This window comes from Sorghum bicolor, chromosome 2 (genome assembly GCF_000003195.3).
Source record: "Sorghum bicolor cultivar BTx623 chromosome 2, Sorghum_bicolor_NCBIv3, whole genome shotgun sequence".
NCBI classification, from domain to species: domain Eukaryota; kingdom Viridiplantae; phylum Streptophyta; class Magnoliopsida; order Poales; family Poaceae; genus Sorghum; species Sorghum bicolor.
Window position 1 is genome coordinate 58,124,215 of NC_012871.2, and position 25,227 is coordinate 58,149,441.

The 25,227-nt window shown below is 44.4% G+C and overlaps 1 protein-coding gene across 1 annotated transcript; it reads right to left on the bottom strand.

Moving 5' to 3' along the window:
* Window positions 1,051-8,410, bottom strand: LOC8056229 (probable transcription factor RL9). The gene is made up of 6 exons (XM_021452364.1): window positions 6,950-8,410; window positions 6,733-6,809; window positions 5,950-5,995; window positions 5,579-5,789; window positions 2,088-2,160; window positions 1,051-1,931 (listed from the first exon to the last, which is right to left on the bottom strand). The coding sequence occupies exons 1-6, from the start codon at window positions 7,998-8,000 to the stop codon at window positions 1,818-1,820; spliced, it is 1,572 nt and encodes a 523-aa protein (XP_021308039.1). The 5' UTR covers window positions 8,001-8,410; the 3' UTR covers window positions 1,051-1,817.

The following is a 25,227-nucleotide window of genomic DNA, read 5'->3' on the forward strand; positions in this document are numbered from 1 at the left end:
TCCATCATCCATCCGATCCGTCCTCATCAATCAGAGGCGCCCTGCTGGGACCTCCAGCTGCTAGTGCTAGGTGCTACTACTACTACTCCTACTCGATCGTAGCAGCAGCATCCATCCTCCTCCGATCCGTTGAGACACTATCACAGGTTGGCACCAAACGTACCCTAGCTTATTAGCTTGCTCATCGGCATCGGTGGCGCCGAGCAATGCTTAGTTCTCGCGTCTTCCATTCGTCTGCTATATATATATATATACACACACATCGCCGCGCAAGAAACACCTGTACGACGTCACCAGATGCCTAGCACCAGTCGATCGGCATGCAGATGCAGGACAGGAGGGAGCGAGAGGGACCAGTGAGAGAAGGATCGACGAAGAATCACATGTGGATTATTATTGATCTCGATCGATCGCGGCAGCAGCAGCAGCAGGCAGATGGTTGCGTCCATTGGGGGTTTATGCAAGCATGTACTTGAACAGTGCCCGTCCTATACCTAGTTCTTGGACCACCACGGCATGCAATGGATGCGTCGAGAGCGGACCATTCATTCAGCCAGATGCAGCCTGAGTCATTGACAAGACGATACCGGAATCGAAGGCGCGCAATTGATTGTGCTACTCGCTCCTACTGCTACTGCTGCTAGCTATTAGGAGGAGGAGGAGTATATATCATGCATGATTCTTCTTGATTCATGCCAAAGAGAGATCGAGCACAAACATCCCATCCCAGCGCCTCAATAATAATAGTGTACGTACTCGTTAATCTTTTGTTTGAAAGAAAAGGAAATCCATGCTTTATTACCTTGCTTTGGTCATGCCGGCCTGTACGCTTAAAGCGCCTGCATATCATTCAGCTAAGTGTGAAAGGTGTGTGATGGGCGGCCGAATTCGTTCTCAGACTCTCAGTCTCAGCTAAAATATTCATGTGCTGGAAAAGTGCAGGCAGGCAGGCAGTGGCAAGGAAGCTAGTAGTAGTAACTGACAGGGGCAACAAGCACCTGCAGGGACTAAAGAAACCACCAAAGCAGAGATCATACAAACACACACACATGCACAAAAAGGATGAAATCTTCATCTCAGTTAGATTGCTTCATGAGAACTCATTCCCTTTTCTTTCTTTTCTCCTTTCCAACTTTCCATGTGCTAATGATACGCAAGCTAGCTAGCTAGCTTACCAGGGCCACGACGACATCGACCACACCAAACATGGATGAACGCACACGACTCACTCACTCACTCACTCACTCACACAAACCACACACTACGGCTAGCTTTACGCCTCTCTCGCCATCATTCTCATCGATCAGCAGGTAGCTACTACTCCCATCCCAGCTGCACCGCCACAGCGGCAGCGCTGTAATATAATCTCGCCCCGCTTGACATGTCAGAAGGAAAACAAAAAGAGAGAACCAAGAAAGAAAAGGAAATCAGGAACATGACCAATCTAACAAACAAACCACCCAAAAGACGACGACTCAACTCTCTTTCTCTCTCTCTCTCTCTCTCTCTCTCTGAGAGAGAGACCCAGTAAGTCTTTAGTTTCTTCCCGGTACGGTGCTCCATCGGCACGTACTCCCATCTCCACAAGACCACACCGGTGGAGACGAGATGCTGCGGTTGCTGCTGCTGCTGCTGTACTTGTTGGTTGATTGTTCATCTTCGCAGGCGAAGACCTGTCGTTGTCGCCTACGAGTTGGAGATCATCAGGCATTCCTGATATCAGTACTGCTGCTACTATAACCCTCAATGAAGAAATTAGCCTTCTAGCTAGGTTCTGTGAGCTGCTTCACGAAACATGGCTAGCTAATAGCCAGTAGCTAGTCATGATCCGTGCCCTGCCAGTCCGGTCTCCCAAGCGTGAACTCCAGGCTCGGGCTGCTCAGCTCGTGGTTTGACACCTGCGAGCTGCTCGATCGGCAAGGCTCCGCGTTCTGAACATGTATCATTTGCACAAGAATATATGTATAAGCGCAATGTGTATGTGTATGCACACACACATGCATATGCCACTCAGCAGGGGCGCATACTGCATATATATGTACGTAGAAAAAACTGCACTTAAAGAGGAACCATTCACAGATATATACCTCAATTGGAGAAGACAACCCTGCCAAACGATGAGCGTCCATGTTGCATGAATTCGACGACAGCCATGGGTCCCTGAACAAGAGAATTTTGTCCGTTTAGCAAAGCCGTTACAAACTTTCTAAAGATACTACTATATATGCCCAATTTGATAGTAGCAGAATATGTATAGTAAACTGGGCACTGCAGTGCTAGTATAATCAGGTAGTTTTCTTCTTTGAGTTAACAACAGTTAGGCAGAACAGTATATATGCTAATATTACTATATATAGGTAGTATGGCATACATGCACAAAATCTTCCCCAGTTAGCTTTATCTAAAGTGAGTAACAACAGTTGCTCGTGATGACCAGTTAGTTACATGACTCCTTTCTAGGCAACACACTCTTAAAAGATGTTCCGGTTCGGTACAGTTGTGCTGTGAATGGCATAGAGAGCTGATCAGCAAGCTCCTACCTTGAGAACTCAAGGAAAACAAAGACTGAAGCAAAGAATCTAATGCTTCGTGACCAACAAAATAATGTGCATTTGCTGAAATGTAGCATCCAACATATATTTGCTGATGCCATTATTCTAGATTTTCCAGAATGCTTTGCGTCAAAAAAGATTCCTAAATATTAAATCTAGTAATATCATGCAGAGATGTAAGTACATATTAGTTGTAGGTTTCAATGCTGATAGAGAGAAAACATGTTTGTAGATGCCCCACATGTTGGAGGCCATGAAACAGCTGGCTGTCCATTTCTTCTTCTTTTTTTTCATTTAATTTGTGATTTTTGTCGTATCAGGCCAGAAAAAGTGCCCTTCCTTGACCACTACGACTCTATCAAGATAATACCTACTTACTACCAAATCCTTATAAAGTGCTTTTGTCTTGATTGCAAATGTATATACAGTTAAACATTAAGGAGCCACACTAGACTTAATGCCAATATGATACTATATATCAATAATAGAGACATATTACTCTACTCCCTCCATCATAGAATAGAGTGCATTTTAACATTTAAGATGTGTCCCCAAATATAGTACATTCGAGGAATAAAAAGATAATATTTACTTAAATAAAGTTATGGAAGAGGAAAGCAATTGAGTGCTTACCATTTTTTCTATAAAGAAACTTAGATTGCACCCTTTAATCATGCGAATAGGATCAGATTTAAATAGATTAGGAAGGGGTATATGCATCTATTGTCCTCTCTCTTATTTTATCTTAGAATAGCCACAACACACTGTATTATAGGACAGAGGGAGTATGTGCTAAGAGTTATGTATGAATCTTTTTCGGACTACATATGATATCTTATTCTGATTTTTTAAAGATGGATATAAATCAATATATATGTCATAGTAATCTAGTCCACTTCTACCGTCCTAGAGTTCATGGAAAGAAAGCTGCCAAATTCCATTGGTTTTGAAAAAAAAAATTACTTGCATGAATCGACATCGTCCTAACCTCTAGTTAGGTCATATGTGATTAGGTTCTTTGTTCTCGTCAATAGTAAGTAAAGCATATAATATATCAAAGAAAGCATTGAATTAGTAAATCAATAAAAATGGCATTAAATTTTTTTAATAAACTGTGCATATTCTGTTGTTCAGTACAATATTTTGATCATCATCAGCACAATTGCTGGTCAATAAGATTATAGTAGAATGTTCTCTGTCTTCACAACTTCAATTCATTCACTTTGGTTTGTACAACAGTCCTATTTCTGCATTAACTTGATAAGCACTATGAATAGAAAAATTGAGAATCGTACTACCCCCTGGCAATTAATTTTTTTGCCTAGAGAACACCTTCGAGAGAATGTACAACCACACATTGTCAAAGGCTCAAAGCAACCAAAAAAAAAAACAAATGTGCAGATCATTCTAAAGAAAAAACATTGTCTTCCCTTTCAAAAAAAGGCAGAGATGGTGCCATTTGCTAACATAATTGTATTGTCACCAGATAGTACCTAACATAGTGGAGCCTTGCAATTAGAAATGTGAGGTACGGATTCATTATTTGACTTTAACGGCTATGAGAAAGAAGGATGAGGTACTAAAGAAGACTGTTTCAAAAATCTGAATGGAACTATTATTTTCACACAAGGAAATGGATTATATTGTAAACAACCAACGTGCCGATAAAGACATCAGAGAGAGAGAGAGAGCTGTGCCATCAGAGAGGAAACTGAGGGAAACAACAAATAAATCAAAGAATATAATGCAAGTATGACAAAAGATGGGATGACAAGAAAGATGGAGCGGAGAAAGAGAAAAGCGAGTATAGCCAAAAGACAGGCTCACCTGTACTCCTACTTGCTTCCAAGTTGCTTAGCAATCATGTTTTCTACTCAATCCCAGTCTTTGGTAAAAATGCCGAATCACAGATGTTCTTTTTTAGAAAAACCAAAACTTCCGAGACAAATCTACTAGCAGCAGTGGCCATTGTGGCTGTAAGTCCTTTTTTTGGAGCTATGCTAGTATATACTACCAGTACTACTGTGTGTGTGAGAGAGAGAGAGTGGTGCAGTGCAAATAATTGCAAAAGGAAAAAAAGAAGAGATTGACGATGGGAAAGAACCAAGAGTTACATATTCCTAGGCAATAGGGCATGTCAGGTCAATACCCCCATCCCCCTGGAATCAGAGCCCATGCATTGATAAGAAAAGATAATGGAGCCCCACGACCTACTCCGTCCCCTACGTAGGAGTAGTTTCTAGGATTGAGAGAGAGAGAGAGAGAGAGAGAGAGAGAGAGAGAGAGAGAGAGAGAGAGAGAGAGAGAGAGAGAGAGAGAGAGAGAGGACAATATAATGCAAAGGCCAGAGCCCAAGAAGCTACACACACAATGACACAGCAGCACATAATGTTGTGTTGTGGTGTGGTGGGGATGGGAGAAGCAGAGCTGTATTTTCTATAATTCAGCATAAACCAACAAAACACAGAGCAGAAGCTCAAGTCAAATGGAGGTCATGCTGGGGTATGTGGCTTTTTGGTCTTTTCTGCGATGACACAGCATTGCTTGCTTGCATTGGCCACCTAGAGATGAGATAGGCAGCAGCCAGCCACCCCCTGTGTGCACCTCTTTCTCCAGGTGTGCATGTCAGCAGCATGTGTCTAGTGTACTAGTACTAGTGTGCGCCCCCAAAACATTTCTTTTTAACCTTTTCATTTTTTACATCCAACCGAAACACTCGTATGTATGTAACCAGACAGAAAGCAGGATTTTATACACATGCTCATCACTTTATACAGACATCCCAATATAATGCATGCTACTAAGCACCAAAGTTAATTTGGTGGTGTCTTTGCGATTAATTAAGGTACTATACCAATTAGATTAAGAAAAAGATGAAGCTGTTATCCCATGAGATGCCATTATTAATAAGCAAACGTGCAGATATATGCACTAGTTAGGGGAACAAAACAAAGGAGGCGGTCATCAGATATCAGATGTCTGCAAAACATGACGCTGTCACTTAGTACGGGCAGTGGCGCTTGTACCTGGACGAGTTGCTCCACCTGGTGCTGGTGTTGCCCGCCGAAGACTGGTCCATGTCGCCGCCGCCGCCACCCACCGAGCTCGCCGCGCCCTCGGAGGTGGACCGCTGGTGGTGCTCCCCGAACGTCCTCACGCACATGTTGTTCTCGCCGCCGGAGGCTGCCTGGCCGGCGCCGGGGAAGTCCTCGTCGCCGGAGCCGCCGTCGTTCCCGCCTGAACGCACACAATGCCAGGCACACCATGTACAAGCCATTAGCATCGGTGTGATTGACTGACTGACTGACTGACTGACTGTCTAATGAGGTGGTAAATCAGGATCAGAGAGCGAGCGAGGACGAAACGCAAGGCATTGTGGCCGGATTAGCAGTGGTACCTGATGACGCCGCAGGCTTGTCAGTGCTCTTCACGGTCCGATACATCTGAAAGGGGAAGCGAGGAAAGCACACCAAAAAAAGCAAAGCGATGAGCTGAGCTGAGGTCACACAGAGGCCAATGCAATGCAAACCGCTGCCCAATGCTGGTGGTGGGCGCGGGGAGGAGGAGGGAGGTAGGAGACAAGCAAATGGATCAGCAGGCGGATCGGGGCGCGCAAGAGAACACCAGCAAATGGACACATGGAAATACTATGATGCCCCCCATGCCATGCGCTCATCTCTCTCTCTCCTCTGGTCTCATCAGCTGGGTCCTGCATGCTCTGGGAGCTAGCTAGGCCATGGTTCTTTGAAGCTGTGAGTGCTTTGGGCCGTGCGCGCACACACCTACACACATACGCTAACTAGGCGCGGATGCACATACATTGCATTATTGTGTAATGATGACTACTTTTGCCCTCTCTCTCTCATTCACACACATCCCCACACCATGCATCTCTCTCTCCTCTAGTCCTCTCTCACTCTCTCTTTCCTCAGCCAAGAATGGCAGTTTCTTGGCTACGACGAGGGGCCTGCCCATCGGTCCGTTTCACCGTCATTCACTAACTCTGGAGTTACTGCATTGGCGTTCTTGTCTGACCCAAACAAAGAAGAGAGAATGGCAGGAGGGACGGAGACGAAGGCACGAAGCAAGCACAAAGCTCTCCCTCCGGTGATGGAGGTGAATTCGTTCGGAGTCCAGAGGGTAAAGATGGCTGGCAATGGCGGCGGCAGCTAGCGCGTACCTGGAGATGGCTCTTGACGTGCGCTAGGGTCAGATCCTTCACGTCCATGAGCTCCAGCACCGACTTGGGCGTAGCCCCTGCAGGAGGGAGAGAGAGGAGATCGGTATAAGGTACGGTGTGTGTGTGTGTGTGTGATTTTGATCAGAGAGATCGGCGGATCGAGGACGGCCGGTGAGGTGTAATTCTAGTTGTTGCTAGCTCGGGCGGGGGCACGCACTCTCGTGGCCTCCGAGGAGCTCGACGGCGTGCACGAAGCGGGCGTGGAGCGTGCTGGTCCACCGCATGCGCGGCGCGCGCATGCTGCGCTTGGCGGGGAGCTTGGGCATGAACCGGGAGCCCAGGCCGAACGGCTGCGCGCCGTGGAGGTGGTGGTGGTGGTGGTGGTGTCCGCCGACGATGCCGCCCAGGCCACCGACCACGCCGCTACCGCCGTAGCCGCGGAGGGTGTCCGTGAGCATGCCGTTGAGCCTGCCCGATGCCGACAGCATCCGGTGGTGGTGGTGGTGCGCGGCCGGGGACGACAGGAACGCCGACGCGGGGTCCAGCGTGGACGGCGGCGGCGTGCCCGGCGCGAGCGGCGACGGCGACGGCGACGTGGAGCCGAGCGACGACGGCCACGTGCTCGGGTGGTACGAGCCGTAGAACCCGAGCTTCTGCTGCTGTTGCTGTTGGTGGTGGTGGTGGAGGGGGCCGCCGTCTGCCCCGGTTGCCGGCGGCAGGAACGGGAATCCCCCCGGGCCGCTGTAGATAGGTATCCCTCGGATAGGCGGCGCCACCGACGCGCCCCCTCCGCCGGAGCCGGCTAGCCCGCCCCCACCGTCCAGCGGCTGCAGCATCGGCATCGGCATGGCGGCGGGCATCATCAGCGCGGCGCCCCCCACCGACGTGGTGGCCGCGGAGGAGGACACGGCCGCCGCCGCCGCCGCCGACGGCCGGTGTCGCCACGGCAGCGCGTCCGCGTGCTCCTGCTCGGCCGGCGGCGACAGGGACAGCTCCGTGGACGCCGTCGACCCGTTCAGTCTCCGCCACGGGTCTCCTCCCCCAGCGCCTCCTCCTCCTCCTCCTCCCGCTCCCCCCACGGCGGCGCGCCCGCCGCCGGACGGGCCGGGCCCCGAGGCGCTGCTGGGCAGGCTGATGTGCAGCGACAGGTCCGGCGACGCCGCCTCCATCGCCCGCCGTCTACCTTCGGCTGCTACTGACGCCCCTCTCTCCTGATCGCACGCTTGCGGTTGTTCCCACCCCGTCGTCCCTCCTCCTCCTCTCTTCATCGATCTCCGGCTAGCTGCTTGGAGATCGAGCTCATGCGTGCGATCGGTGATGGATATATACAAGAGGGAGGTGGAAGAGAAGGTTCTTGGTGTTGTGTGGAAGAGAGAGGGAGAGGGGGGCTCTCTTCTCTTCTCTTCTCTTGTTTGTGCTTCTGCTTTGGCCTTGGTGGGTGTCTGTGTCTCTAGTACTGGAGTTACTCTACTCCTCCTTTCTCTCTCCTCTCTCTCTTTCTCTCTCAAGAAGATGACTATGAGAGGCAAGCAGGGATGAACTGGTCTCTTGTGCTGTCCTTCCTTAATGCTACCAGCATAAAAAGTTAGAGAGAGAAATAAAGGAGGGGGTAGCTAGGAAGCAAAGAAGAGGGAAAAGAGAGGGAGAGAGAGAATATGAGATTATCTTGTTGTTAAGGAGGGGCAGGCATCAGCAATGTATGGGAAAATGACACTTAGGAAGGAGGCCATTGGAGTCAAAGGAACCATGCTTTTGTCTCCATACATACCTGCATCCTCACACACAATAAAGACCGGACTAATAATAACTATGCAGGTGTATGTATGTATACCATACAATACAAAAAAAAAAAAATTGTACCTTCTCGAATTAAAAATTTGAGTTCATGCATGTTCATGTAGGTATGTACTAGTGTACTCCTCCCATAGTATATATTGTAGGAGAAGACTGGTACTGCATCTGATTTCCTTGTTTTGTTTTGCATGAGACGACTGATGATAGATGATCTGATTATTTTTGGGCGACGAAAAGGCTGTGTGAGCTCGTGCGCCTGGGCTGGGGACTGGGATGATGCTTTTTCCCCCACGCCCCCAGGGCTTGGGTTCCCCCTTCCTCTCTCTCTCTCTACAATCCCCTCTCTTTCTCTCTCCACACCTTCCTCTCCTCTGTGGAGCAGTGCACCCTTTTTTTATGGGGGGAGGAGCAAGGCCAAGGCAGGCTTCTCTCTCACTGCTTTCGGATTGCACATTAATTGTAGCATTTTCGTTTACTTCTATTTTTTTTTCAAAATAGACACTATAATACTTTTATTTGTATTTCATAAATATTGTCCAATTATAGACTAACTAGGCTCAAAAGATTCATCTCACAAATTACAGATAAATTGTGTAACTGCTAGTTATTTATTTTATCTATATTTAATGTTTCATGCATGTGTCACAAGATTCGATACGATAAAGAATCTGAAAAATTTTGTAAATTTTTTTAGACTAAACAAGGCCTGGGTGTGTATGTGTGTGTGTTGCAGTGCAGTGCACCCCCACCCCACCCCATGGCCGCTCGATCAGTGACCAGGTCCACATTCTGCAGTCACACACCATTGCATGCACCGGCCGGGCGGGCCTCATTTCTTCTCTCATCAGTTTGCAGTGGCAGCCCCCCATAGTAAGCGAGTACTTTGTGTTTGTGCAAAGCGGTGAGTTTCCTGCCAGCTGCATGTGTCAAGGTGTGTGTGTGTGCGCGCGCTCCTGGCTCCCCCTTCTTCCTGTACCTGCCTGCATGTTGCCTGCCTTTTCACTTGACGCATCGTCGTCCTCTTCACGCTCTTCGATCTCTTTGCCACCCACGTCAATCTAGCCTTGCTTCTTTCACGCTCTTGATAGAACGACGCAATGCCGGGCCGGTAAACCAGTATAGTACATCGTCATCATCAAACAAAAATGCTTACACAAGGGGTTTTGTGGGCATCGTGGTGGTTGGAGAGAAGAATGTGTTTACATACATACTACGCGTACGTTCCTCAGCTCTACTTATTAAATGTACTACTCACAATAAAGTGTGAGAGGCAGGCAGTTTCGTCTTTGAACAAAAAAGAAGTCATATGCATGATGACGCTTCTCTGAGAAGTACAAAAATGTATAGTTTTCATTGCAACAAAAATGGGTACCTTGATATTCATGACCCTTTTTGTCGCTTGCTAGTCAATTGCTTTTGCTTCAACCGTCTCTTCATATTTTTTATATCCTACATACTAAAAATGCTAGAGATTCGTATATATTGTAGACGGATACATTAATATTCATAACCATTTCGCCACTCTTGTTAATCAGTTTCTTCTATTGATACTATTGGATACCTTGCCATCAAGGTTTGTTCTCACTCAGGCCTTGTTTAGTTCACCGCAAAAACCAAAAACTTTTTAAGATTCCCTGTCACATCGAATCTTGCGGCACATGCATGGAGCATTAAATATAAATGAAAACAAAAACTAATTACACAGTTTATCTGTAATTTGCGAGACAAATCTTATGAGCCTAGTTACTTCATGATTGGATAATGTTTATCAAATACAAATGAAAGTACTACAGTAGCGTTTTTTTGGCAACTAAACAAGGCCTCAGTAATTAGAGCTGGGAATATATTTTTGTATATGTCACAAACGGAGAAAGAAAACAAAGTATTTTAAGGATCGTGCGTAGGCCAGCATGACACAAATGTATGGTGGTGTGCCATGGGTTGTACTCGGACCATCAGAACATGAAGGTGTGCCAGCGTATGCCATGGGACGTGCTTGTACCAAAGTAAAGACTTGTCATGCCATACCGACACGACCTTATGTGCTGCCTAGACCTAGAACAACACAAAACACTAGAGAGGCTGGGCAATGCTAGCACCCAAGTCCCACCTCTTCTCACTAAATGTGTTGTTTAGATCTTTCTCAGGCCGTACATGAAAGGTTTCATATTCGAATTGAAAAACCCGTGATGCCCTCGCCTAGAACAGGATTGCTTTCATCACCACAACAAGTATTCTACAACAAGTGAATTCAATGATATTATTGTTGTGGATACCATTCATTTTACTGTGCATACCTTCATTAGATTTCAAATGAATACCTTGATGTTTTTTGGGATGGAGAAATAGAGTGAACAACAACAAGAAACTTGATCCATGTTTCAGGATTCAAAATTTGTGCCAATAAAAAAACTTGATGTTTTAGCTCTCAGAGCTATAGGTTGGACCATAGCAGTTTGAGATTGTGGTAACATGTTTCCATGCAATTCGTTTTAATTAGTGGCCAATTCCCTAATTAGCATGGGTCAACTTCAATAAATAGGGGTAAATGTCTTAATATTATGTCCAAAAAATTCTAAAAACTTAAGTTTTTGGGGATGGAGAGAGTACCTCCATTTCACAAGACTTGTTGTTGTTCAATTTATTGCTCCAATTTTGATCAACAATTATACTTAATTTGTTGAGTTAAATGCAAACACAATTGTTAGATTTGTCACACAAAGTATTGTAAAAGCATGTCGTGCACTTATAGCTATTTGCAAATATATTTATTTGAAATTATCAGTCAAAGTTCTCATAAAAAAGAAAAAATAACATGTATTTTGTGATGGATGTAGTAAGATTATCTATCATCACTTCATTAATCAATTTGACCTTTCCTTTTGAGTTGTACATGTTAATAAATATTACTATCATTAAATATATACGTTTTTGGGTGTTGTTTACATGCCAATAATACATTTTCTTAAGGAAGAAGACTGTTTTGATTTTTTCCATCTAATTTATTACTCGAGCTTTGTTTTTGGTCGTTCAACTCTAAATTGAGAAACCTTTAACCATACATGAAAAATTTGGCCATCTATCTAGTTTCAAAGGAAGTTTTATATGAACATAAATCTGGTTTACTTTTGAAAACTCATAACCAATTGATTTTAAATTATAAAATATGATACCGGTACAAAATATTCATAAATATATAAATTATCTACTTGTGGTCTGCTTAGAGTTATTCGTACTTCATTTATTATCATTACTAGTGTTGTATTGCTCGTAGTCATATTCATTACTTACTTTAAACCATCAATTCGTGCTACACTATACCCAAGATTGACTTAGCCAGAGAATCCATAGTTGTAACGCCCTGAGTCTAAATAGCTCACATCTATTCTACATATTGAGTGAATCACACAATTATGCTTGCGTGCTCGCTTCACATAAAAGGGTTAACTTGAATTTGGTGGAATGGACTCTAGAAGTCTTATATCCTGGTTTAGTCCACATCAACAACCAAGGTAGGACGAACTCCCATATTCTCACTCCAAAACACATGGGCCACTATGGCCAAATTCAAACCAGGGCAGACAGGATGTCACATACACCCCTCTCAAAGGGTCCAACATGCTATGACTAGGACCCCATTGAAAGTATCCAAATGCTATGACCAAGTAAATTGCAACCTATGACCATGAAAGTTTTCTCTTGGTAGGTGGGATCAAACTGTTATAATGTTGCATCAACACACAACTAAGCCAAATACAAAAATATGTTGAATGTTACACAAACCCCCTAAGTGTCCAATGTCCTCATGAACCTAGCAAACCTATAACTAGGCAAACAATGACAAAAATGTTCCCATTTAGCTTGTATGACCATGCGTCCAGTGCGAAGACATGTGTCATACCATGCACCCTATAGCACCTACAAGTGCCAGGCATACCATGTAGGTCCCCTATGCCACACACTACCATGTCCATGAAGATCGACTCTAATACCATTGTTAAAGTCCCATAGTCCAAATGCCTCCAATCCTACACACGGAGTAGACTACAGACTCTCACCAACCCACTTAAACTTTTGTCCTCGCTTCATATAAAAGGGCTACCTCGGATTGGTACTGTAGATTCTAGAAGCCTTATATGCTAGTCTAACCCATCCTTGACAATCAAGATGAGACTAAATCCCTCACAATATCACACCAACACACATGTGTCAAATTCAAACCGGGCCGACACCGCCCTAGACAAGTTTTCCCCCACGGTGTGGGGAGCACTCCCCTCAGCTAGGAACCTTGCGTCACGAACGCTACTCCTACCCTCACGTATGTGTAGAAATCCAAGATAGAAGAAGCATGTACCATCAATGATGTTGTGTGGACCCTGAAAACCAAGTCTACAACCCCTGAAAAATAAGACACTTGCACGTTCTAATCCTTGGTATGACCACACATGAGATATAGGGAGTGAAAGAAGGGTGCAGTTGTGCAGGTGTGGGAGGTGGGACAAACTCTCCCCACCCTTATCCTTTCACCTCCCCACCTCCCAGCCTTTTCTTCCTATTCCCCTTCCATTCTCTCTCTGCTCTCAGCGCTGGCGGCAGAGCATGGCCAAGCACAGGCAAGGATGCATATGTCATGCATCCATGTGATCTGGTGAGTTGAGATCACCCCTCTCTTCTCATGACTTCTCCCTCTCATTCCTCCTCACGACCATGCTATCACGTCAACACCTGACGTTGGTGCAGGCACGATGGGGCATGCTCACATTCCTTTCTCCTTTGTGCCCTGTGCCAGCGCCAACACCGGCACCACTGCCTCCATCACGGCCAAATCGGTCGTCATCCTCCTAGTTACGCCCTCTTCTTCCCCTTCTCTGTCCTCCCTAATCTTGCTTCCTGCATGTATTGATAGGGAAAGTTTGAACCTTCCCTGATATTATTGTAGTGTTCCCTGACAGGGAAACTTTAAACCCTCCCTAACAGTATTGTAACTGATGGGAAAACTCTCTCCTGACAAAAAAAGGAAAAGTCGATGAGGAAACTCTCTCATGACAACAACAACCATAATCATTCCCTAACGGTTTTCCATCAAGAAAGGTGTTTCTCTAGCAATTTTTCCCCTACGGATTATCCCTAATAGTAACCGTTATGGAATGTCTTTCTTGACGGTTTTAGGTACCTTCCTGACTGTTTCCTCTGTCATGGAAAACTTTTTGTTGGGGTAGCATGAATGTCACAATAGGATACGACAAGTAAACAAAAAGATTTGGAAGACAACACTAACCTCACAAGAGTGCCATGCCCTACCACATATAGATCATATTAGCTATTGCAACTAGTATGTCATCCCGAGCATCCGAAAAATAGTCTGGTTAATTTGATCAATATATTTGCTACTCTAGTTTAATTATGGATTCTCTTGGTTGATCTATAGATTTAATATATCACAAAAATGATGATTTAAATAAATAACAAGCCATCTACAAGTAATAAAACACTAGAAACAATTGACACATTATATTTTTTTTGTAAAAAATTGTACTACTTTCATTTTTTTGATATAAAATGCATTAGTTAAGATATTTAAAAACAAACTAGTTTTTATTATTTGCACAAAATTATAGGCCACATTTGAGACCAGCTAGATGAACAAATTTGTTTGGTATTAATAGTTTGGTGGTCAATGATTTCTGGTTTTATAGTTACTGCTAAAAAAACAAACTAATTGGATTGTCAGGAATGGACTTCTCCCGGCCCTTGTCCCAATCGGTGAGTTGTGTTGGCTGGATGTCAAGTGTTTGTTCCTATATTGGCTACCTATGTATTTGACACATCCTGGTCTTTTGCAACCTGCATTTGGTTCTTCTCTCATCACTTGATGTGAGTAAATAATCATGCAAGAAAAATAATTCCTGTGCATAAAGATTTGCTATTTACAATATCATCCCAATGGTTGGAGAAAAATAGATGTGTTTGCATTATTACTACTTTCTGTGTTTTGAATTTTAAGTTGTTTTAGTTTTGTCTAAATCAAGCATCTCTAGCTTTGACTATTTGTTTGAGCGGTAGGTTTTCTGGGTGTTGGCTTTTTGCTATTGGCTTTTGTAATAAATTTTTCTCATCTCAGCATACAAAAAGCCAAAAAAGCTCCTCTCAGCGTGCTTTCATTTCCTCAGCAGCTAGCCTTTCCAGTTTTTCAAAAGCCAACTCAATAACTTGGTTGTCTATTTTAGCTTCTGGCAGAAATAAGTAGAAAGTTGAGACAATTAGGTCCTAAGTTCATAGAAAATTTGACATACATTCCTTAGGTTCACTATTAAATAATATATTTTGATAGTGATTTTTTATATTGTGAACATTCACTATTTTATTATCAATTTGGTTAAAATTAGATAAGTTTAATTCAGGACAAAACTAAAATAAATTACCATTTGAAACGAATGGAATACTTGTCAATATAATATATAAATGTACTCGGTAAGTGCCGCATGCAGTTGGATCTTTATGCGTTGCCTTTGTAAGAGGTGTCATGATTGAGCAGAAATAAGACACCATGACGCTCACCTAGTAAATGATCACACCTACATTATTGCAAGGTTTTTTTCATATCGATATACGGTGCAGCTCGGACAAATGGTCAAACTGACTATGAGGAAAACGTCAAAAGACCATGAATACACATGTTGTTGGTATGTAAATATTTGTTTTTAGAAACACGCTGTTTTGTTCGTCAAAAAAGCTTGTGTGTCATGAAAAATAAACCACATGCGCGCGAAGTCTTAGGCCTTGTTTAGTTCCAAAAAATTTTACAATTTTTTTCAAATTCTCCGTCACATTAAATCTTGCGGCACATAGACGAAGCATGAAATATAGTTATAAATAACTAATTATACAGTTTGTCTATAATTTATGAGATGAATATTTTGAACCTAGTTAGTCCATAATTAAACAATATTTGTGAACAAAAATGCTATAGTATCCGGTTTATCAAAAAAATTGGAATTAAACAAAGCCACGAAGTCTTTACTTTTTTTTTTTCAAAATTGGCCATGTACACATCATGCATGTGTACCTGTAGCTAGTTCATTAAACTAACAGACCACAGTGAACAACACTGAACATAGAATAAAAATGGTATGACTTTCCCGGATAGATACAGAACAAAACCCTTCGTCCTCAAATCTTCTGCTACTACACTGGTGCCCGCTTGCATGTCTTCCCCCAAGATATTCCATCTAATCCAGGTACAACCCTGTCTGGGATTACTATGTCACCCCCACATGACCAAATCGATGCACAAACACGCATATGCATGTAGGAGTATGCCAATGCAAGTTGACTCTCTGCTGTGCTCATCACATGATCATCATATATGGCTCCAAACCCCAAGGCTCCATCGGGCAAAGCCTGCATGCCTATTCCACCCCCTTGCATACATGCACACGCATTGGGAACAATTCCGCTCGTCTGAAATATATATTATGTTTTTACTTCCAAGTGCGAATTCCTATTCCTTTTTGCCATTTTTGAGCAGGCTTAGATCTAAAGCATTTTGGTTAGGACGGAGCATAGGACCTTGTTGGGTCGTCCTTTTTTTTGAAACGGATAAGGCACAAGAGCCGCCAAAAGAACACAGATTGGGCAATACAACAGAGCTGCGAAAACAACAAAAACAACTGAAAAGCAAGGGAACCAAAAAAAAAGGAAGAAACTAACCCAACTATCAACAACGGCCGGTTGGATTGAGATCTCAACACGCGCCGTGTAACACCGCCAAATCCACCTCTACACCAAGGAAATGCAAACTGCCCGCCACAAATGCAACAACATCAAAGGACAACAAAGCGACATGATGACACACCATCGTCACCGTTGCGTCGTCGTTACCAACGATATACCACACCGAGTCAGCCGCTGCCACGCAAGGCTAACAACCATGATCCGCTACAAGCCATGTAGCTAGCAAGCCAGCGCCTCCACTTGCGCCAGCTGCCAGCGCTGTCCCGCACCAGACTAACACTTGCCATGCAAGGCTAACCATTGCAGTCTGCTGAAAGCTACCAAGCCAAAAGCATGAGCAACTGCCTCTGGTTGACGCCAAGCCGACCGCCACCCCAAGATTTGCTGACATCGAAGCTTTTAGCGACCAAATTGCGTCATCAAGGTAGCAAAAATGTCAACCGGGCCTCTAGCTGCCATCGGACACCACATAGATCACCAGATATTGCACTTCTACTGGCCCAACTTCCTGCGCCGGCCTCCTCACCAGCTTCCAGGACACTCGTGGCACATGGTCCGGAAACTGTCGCCCAACAATGGCCACATAGAAGTCAAGCCCCAAATCACTGCACGAGTGCCCTCAGCCGTCTTTCGCCACAATTAACACATGCACCATGAATCCATGACTTGGCCCACATCTGCTTCTTCCACCACAACATCTCCGTTGTTGCCAGTTGTCCATGTCAATGGGCTACCTCATCACAACCCTACGCCGCTTCTGCCTCCTTGCCAGCCTCGCCTCCTCCATGTGACAACGACCACTAGTGAGCTCTATCGGAGCAAATCTAGCCTAGGGCAACCGTTGCTCCTCCTTGGAGGCAGCAGATCTGCAGCCTCTACCCTGGCCTAGCACCACTGGCCATGTCACCATAGCACTAGAGACATGGCATCGCCAGGCTTTTGCCAGCTAGTACCACCATGGTGCCACTAGAGCACACCCAACCTAGCCTCACTCGACCACGCCACCATGGCATCACCGATGAACGGTTGCACCACCGACCACCTTCACTAGCAGTGCCCCCCATAGCCACCATCAGCTTCTCCACCGAATTCGATGGGCAATCCTTGCCGCCATCACGCCGCCCTAATGCGTCCACCACCCGGCCATTCACTGCCACATGCGCGTCTAGCCCCACGGACACCAGAACCGCCGTCTTAGGACACCGTCGCTGCTGCCACCATGGTTGCCGACACGCCGCTAACCTGCCACCCATCTCTACATGCAACTAACAGTTGCGGCACAACCGTCACCGGAGCTCCACGCAGATCCGCCTTCGGGAGAGCCGAATTTGGCCGCTTGGACACCGAAAACACAGCGTCGGGGTTGCCGCCATAGACGAGCATCTGCGCACCACCACCAATAGGCCCCCAACCACCAGCTCCACGCATGGGGAAAATAGATCAGGGCGGGGGGCGCTAGATCCGCCTGTACCTGGGTTGGATTCATGCCGCCGATCACTGCCTCACATGGTCTTGTCATGCCCTACGAGAGTGAGGGTGGGTGGGGGGGGGGGGGGAGAACACCTAGCCGCCGCCATCCTCGGCCTCTGTCGGATAGTGACTAGGCTAGGGATCCTCAACACAGAGGGAACCGCCGATGGCGTCGCCCGTGTCACCCCTTGGAGAGAGAGCGACGCCGGGGCCTGTTGTTTTTTTTTCTTGTTGAGTTGTCTGAAATATATAAAAAGTAATGTTAAAACGTTAGCATATTGTCATTGTCATAAATGGCAAGTAAATCAGAGCCAATAGGACTAACATGGAATGGATGTGACTTGACAACGTATAAAGCTTTACAACCAACAGGATCAAATTATCAGCAGTACTGCCAGTGCCATATAGTGCCCAGCTATTTAAGGAGGGGGAAACTGTTGAGGGTAGCTGAATGTTACTGTTGAAGCCATAACAGCTACTAGCACTGTATATACTTCACCTCTATCTATAGTCCTCGCTGAAAACTTTTCTAGGCGATGTATGAAAATTTCAGGACACAAAGAGACACTACCATATGGCTAGATCATAACTCGTGCATGTCACCCACAGTCGATGCATGCATTGCAGGGCCATATTTATGAGATGGTTTTGGGAGCGAGCGCATGTGCATCATGCATGATCCCATATCATATCCGATCGATCCATGGACGGAACGATGCATGTCTCTCGGAATGAATGGACTGCATGCATGCCTCTGCGAACTGCGGCGCGCGCGTCATCTACATCTACGTTGCTGCTTGCATGGCGGACGTACCATCGACCGCAACACAGCAGTACACAGCGCCGCCTCGAGTTGCGACCCGCATGCGTTGCGTGCAGGGTGTGCACGCATCTGCATCTCCATGCAGCCACATTCTTGTTTTTGTTTCGGAGGAGCCAGAGCATGAGATGCAGTCGCTGCTACAGTCTCTACACTGAAGTGCTCAACACACAGAAATAGTACTGGTGCCGGCCGATCGATCATGCATGCATGCATGTCTGCAGCTAGATGCTACAGCGCAAGCTCCATCCATGTATATACAGTGGGTGGATCTCTACTCATCATCATGCATATACCCGTTGCCTGTGATTGTCCACACAGGCCACAGCCTATACAAGGCAGAAGCCTAGAATAACTATATCGATCGATCCCGGCCGGCGACGTCGTGGCCAGAAGCGACACGACGACACAATACGTAGCCTTTGGAGAAAATTAGGGCACCACTGGTACACGACAGGGCATTTTGTCCCGGTCGAAAACCACTTGTAGTCCCGAGCCGGGACTAAGGCACTACTACAAAATGAGGCATTGGTCGATGCCCAAAATAGCCAAAAACCTCGGCCTTTTTGCGGCCCAAACTATATTTGTTGGACCAAACATGGAGAAAGCGGGATTATAATGGATGAAGGTGAAGAAGAAGAAGAAGAAGAAGAATTGGACCATACCAATATTATTGCTCAGTCCGGTGGCTTTAATGATGTTGCAATGGGGGGAGATAATGAAGAAGAGGTGGCGGCAGAAGATGATCGGGGCGATGATGCTTTTGGTGATGCCATCCGTGATGCACAAAGAGAATGTGAAAGTGATAAAGAGGAAGCCAAGTTCGAGCACATGCTAGAGGACCACAGGAAATCGCTATATCCCACCGCTGAAGAGGGAAAAAAAAAGCTGGGTACCACACTAGAATTGCTGCAATGGAAGGCAAAGAATGGTACATCTGACAAGGCATTTGGGCAGTTATTGAAGATCATAAAAAAGATGCTTCCGAAAGGCAACGAATTGCCCACCACTACGTATGAAGCAAAACAGGTTGTCTGCCCTTTGGTATTAGAAATCCAGAAGATACACGCATGTCCTAATGACTGCATCCTCTACCATGGGGAGGAATACGAGAATTTGGATGCATGTCCAGTATGTAAGGCATCACGGTATAAGATTAGACGAGATGATCCTGGCGATGTTGAGGGTGAAGAACGTCATAGGAAGAAAATTCCAGCCAAGGTTATGTGGTATGCTCCTATAATACCACGATTAAAACGTCTGTTCAGAAATAAGAACAATGCAAAGTTGTTGCGGTGGCATAAAGAAGACCGTAAGATAGACAATATGCTGAGACACCCTGCCGATGGATCCCAGTGGAGAGCGATAGACAGAGAATTCCCAGATTTTGCAGATGATGCTAGAAACTTGCGGTTCGCCTTAAGTACAGATGGTATGAATCCTTTCGGTGAGCAGAGCAGTAGTCACAGCACTTGGCCAGTTACTCTATGTATCTACAACCTTCCTCCATGGCTATGCATGAAGCGGAAGTTTATTATGATGCCGGTGCTTATCCAAGGACCGAAGCAACCTGGCAATGACATAGATGTGTACCTAAGGCCATTAGTTGAGGAACTTCAACTTTTATGGAGCAAACCAGGAGTTCGCGTGTGGGATGAGTACAAACAAGAGCACTTTGACCTGCGAGCATTGCTGTTTGTAACAATCAATGATTGGCCAGCTCTGAGTAATCTTTCAGGCCAGTCAAACAAGGGATATAATGCATGCACACATTGTTATGAAGACCTTGACTGTGTATTTTTGAAAAAATGTCGAAAGGTCGTGTACCTTGGCCACCGTCGGTTTCTTCCTGTGAACCACCCAGTACGAAAGAAAGGCAAGCATTTTAAAGGCAAGGCAGACCACCGGACCAAACCTCTCAATCGAACCGGGGATGATGTACACGAAATGGTCAAGGATATAAAAGTGGTATTTGGAAAGGGACGAGGCAGCGAACCTATTCCCAAGGATGCTAAGGGACACGTACCCATGTGGAAGAAGAAATCCATATTTTGGGAGCTACCTTACTGGAATGTCCTAGAGGTCCGCAACACGATCGACGTGATGCACCTGACAAAGAATCTTTGTGTGAACTTGCTCGGATTCATGGGTGTCTACGGGAAGTCTAAGGATTCAAACTTGATCAAATGGCCCATTTGATGACTTCAAATGAAAAAATTTTGAATACAGAGTTATTAGAGATCATCAAGATCTACATTTTACATATTGTCCATTTTTCCATTTGGATAATTTTTAGCCAATCCTAATCACATTTCTATAAAATCCAAGACGGGTTTTGGTCAAACTTGGTCAAATGACAAACTAAATTAGTTAAAATGAAAAAATTTTGAATACCAAGTTGTTAGATACCATCAAGATCTAAACTTTTTATATACACAACTTTTCCATTTGAGAAAGTTTAAGTTAACAATACCCACCAATTCTTGAATCTCACACAAACTATATGAAACTATGTGTCAATTGTGGATTTTCAACTACACCTTCCTAAAACTTTGTCAAATGCAAAAGTGGTCTATATATTAAATGTAGATTTTGATGAGTGGAAAAATATTGGTATTCATGACTTTTACATTCGAGACCATCTAGGGTTCCAAAACCGCTGCGTGGCCACGAATTCTCTGAAAATTCAAAATTTAGTGGTTCAAACTTTTCCAAAAGAAAAGTTGACCATTAGACAAAATGTACAACTTGATGAGTGTAACAAACTTTGTATTCATGACTTTTCCATTTGGGATAATTTAGGGTTCGGTCAAAGAGTGTTTTTGTAAAAACCAATGCTTTGACTTTGGTCAAACTTGATCAAATGGCCCATTTGATGACTTCAAATGAAAAATTTTTGAATACAAAGTTATTAGAGATCATCAAGATCTACATTTTACATATTGTCCATTTTTCCATTTGGATAATTTTTAGCCAATCCTAATCACATTTCTATAAAATCCAAGACGGGTTTTGGTCAAACTTGGTCAAATGACAAACTAAATTAGTTAAAATGAAAAAATTTTGAATACCAAGTTGTTAGATACCATCAAGATCTAAACTTTTTATATACACAACTTTTCCATTTGAGAAAGTTTAAGTTAACAATACCCACCAATTCTTGAATCTCACACAAACTATATGAAACTATATGTGTCAATTGTGGATTTTCAACTACACCTTCCTAAAACTTTGTCAAATGCAAAAGTGGTGTAACATCCCAAAAATTCACATTCAAAAATCACTCGCATTAAAAATTATTTTCAAAATATATTTCAAAAACTATAAAATAATTTGAGCTCTATAGTATCTCCATCTAATCCATCCATATTTTTTCGCGCACAAATAATAGCAAGTACCAACAAGCTTACATGCAAGAAAATATAGCAGCGCACACACATGAATATATCTCATGCATGCATGCATGACATGCCACCGACCATTTGCATGCACCTGCATGCAAGGACACGGTGATTAGGCACCGTCCATTTGCATGCAACGTGCATGCAAATGGGACATCGTCCTTCGCATGAAATTAGGCACCGACCATGCGCTACAGTAGCATTTTTAATGGCACGCAGCTGAGCGCTTTGGCCTATAAAAAGCCAGCCTTGGGTGCTCACTCTCACCACCGGAGAAACACGTTCACTCACTCGCTCACTCACTCTCACTTCGCGTATACCGTATACGGCCATACGCACAAGCCGAGCTCGACTGTCGTCACAAGACGAGGTGAGCAGCTCATGAGCATCTCCTTGCTCTTCTCTGTCTTTCTGTAGTATTTTTCTGTATTTCTCCTTATATTTGTCTGTACCGATTCACTGCCAAGAACTCCACGAATAGAACCATGACATACAGAAGAGCTCTAATGATCCCTGCTAATTTCTCTCTAACCATGCATGCGTGGGCCATAAGCATTAACTCCAAATAGTACATGCATGCACCATGCACTACCAGCCAAAAATCATCTCGTGAAGCATCCATTCCTTAATCATCGTTAGCCTTTTTCGCAAGATTAAAGTCCGGCCATTTTACAAATGCCACATGCTAACTCTGATTTTAATAATTCTTTTTCCTAAATTCATCTAAAATCATGATCTACCTTCCATATTAATTTCATGATTTTTAGAGCTTATTTGAATTTATGTGATTATTTATCTGTGTCTGTTGTCTGTGTCGTTCGTCGCGTATTTTAGCTGACGGAGTGAACGAGCCGGAAAACAAGAACGTTGGAAACGAGTATCGCGAGTTTGACGACGAGGACCCGGACTGTCAGCAGGAGTTTGCCGAGGACGCCGACGGAGGCGAGTCCAACCGATCCCCTTTGATGCATATTGATCCTATTTTTAAACACAACCCGTAGAAGCCGTTTTAAATATTGCATGTACGATATATGTACGAAGTATTTTTGCTGCTTAGTTAAAACCTGTTGAATAGCCATCCTTGAATTGATATTACCCGGTAATTGTCTTGTTCGAACCTAAGAACAAATAATATGCTATGACAAGAAATATTATTATTTAGTATGCTTAGGACTTGTTACTCATCCTGGATACTCATCGCTATATCTTTCTCAAATATAATGATTTTAAAAGTAAAAGGTGTGAGTGGTGAAAATAAAATGTGGGTATTGTGAAAAGGGTAATGAACAAGTTATAGATGTGATCACTATAGAGATGGGGCGGATGGGATCCCTGTTGGGGGATGCCTTGGTGTTGTGGCTTATACCTTGCGGGGTTAAGCGTGAAGATATCCGCCTTGTCTCGATTAAGGACTGAGTTGATGATTCATCTTGCCTAACTCATTTATCGTACAACCACTCGCCTTGCATGGGAAAGGCTTAGTCTAAATCCCTCTAGTTAGTATGGCAATCACCTGGAGGCAGGTGTGCAATGGGACACTAAGTGATGTATGTGAACTTGTGGAAATGTATGAAAAGAGCTTTGTGAATTATTGTGGTATCATGAGATGTGGCCTTAGTGTTCCCGTGGTGAGCGCCATTACTTAGCTATGGAGGGTAATGACTTTGATGGATCTGTGCTTGCACGACGGTGTAAGTTATGGTATCCTACTTGTGGGAAAAGTGTACAACCTCTGCAGAGTGTAAATCTATCTGGATAGCCGTGTCCGCGGTCTCGGACGGGTTATGGTTTGGTTTCAACAACTAGATGGATTGGGATGAGTGAAAACATGAGAGTGAGTGTGATTTTGGAAATAAATGGTTGACTGCCATTGTGTTGTGGGAACAAGGGTTCAACAACACTTAAAATTGTGATCAAACCCCCATTTTCAGAAATACTATCATATGTGGAAAAAGAGTTCTTTTACAACAGTATTTGTGAAATGAAACCTTGCATGTGTAAAAAGATAGCTTTATGCAAATATAACTAAGCCTCATCCTTGATTTATCCATATGCATATATACTGTTATCCCCTTCCGTAGGGTAAGGTTGGATTTGCTGAGTACTTTGTACTCACCCTTGCTTTATTAAACAGAGGAAGATCCGGACTTCGATCCCGAAGTGGCGTTCGAGTAAGGTCGTGTCTTCACCCAACTAAGCCTGTGGCATTGGGACTTGTCAGATGTTCGATGGCGATATCATTTGTTTCTGGGTTCTTTGGACCAGTGTTGTATTTTGGTGTCTTATTATTATAGCGTGCCTTCCTTGTCCACGCTTTCCAAGACTACTGCGCTGAAACTTATCTGATGTAATAAATGTGTTACTAGCCTCCTGGGACTAGTATTGTATCACATTTGAGTTCCTGGTTTACCAGGGGCGCTTCAGGTGGTATCAGAGCCGTAATAGGCTGTAGGACGCGACCTTAGGCTTTTCTGGACCAGTATTTTACTAAAGAAACATATTTTACAAAAGTTCTTACCCTCTTCCCTCTATTTGAAAAAAAATACTTACTCTCATCTATATCTCTCAGATGGCAGAAGGAGTTTGGACCAGCAGTTATTGTCTAAGTGTAGAAGGCTTTCCCAAGCTCTTGTATGCTACCATGCAGAAACTTGGAATCAAAGATCGCCCAGAATATGAAGGCAGAGAATATGAAGAGCATGAGACCGAGCGGTGTGAAGTTACCGTCTATATTGGGAAAAGTGAGAACTTCCCTAACATAGTTGAAGCTTGGAGTATGACTGCGACCGGATTTCGGTTTGCAGATACATATCAAGCCGTCGCCCGCAAAGCCTTGAGGTACCTATGCCAGATCTACGAGAAGCCCATCACCCGTACACCTATGAGGTTCTTTCCACCCGACGAAAAAGACCGACCAGTTTGGAGGACCCGCATGGAGTTCTTGCAAGGACGTTACTCACTTGAAGATGACCCAACTGTGGTATTCATGACCACGTACCTTCTTGCTCTAGATAAGCAATATGATGAGCAGGCCTCGGAGTTAAGGAAGTGCATCCATCGTGCGCAGGAAGCTGAGATCATAGTTAGAAAGCTCCATGTGCAGCTTGCAGAAGCTCAGGCCCAAGCAGCTGCAGCCGAGAGTCGTGAAACCACCATTGCTGAAGTCTTAAAGGCAGCTGAAGACCGCCATGCTCAGGAGTTGAAGGATGCCTACCTTATCACCAGGATCAAAAGAAGGATGTTAGCAGAGGAAGACCAAGAGCCCATAGTCCTAAA

What these genes read in the sequence shown, in the direction of transcription:
- LOC8056229 (XM_021452364.1), bottom strand. Translation starts at nt 8,000, where the DNA reads ATGAAGAGAGGAGGAGGAGGGACGACGGGGTGGGAACAACCGCAAGCG. An exon ending in AGGTGGAGCAACTCGTCCAG is followed by an intron (nt 2,161 to 5,578) that starts GTACAAGCGCCA and finishes TCTCTTGTTCAG; the next exon opens with GGACCCATGGCTGTCGTCGA. An exon ending in GGTTGTCTTCTCCAATTGAG is followed by an intron (nt 1,932 to 2,087) that starts GTATATATCTGT and finishes ATACATGTTCAG; the next exon opens with AACGCGGAGCCTTGCCGATC.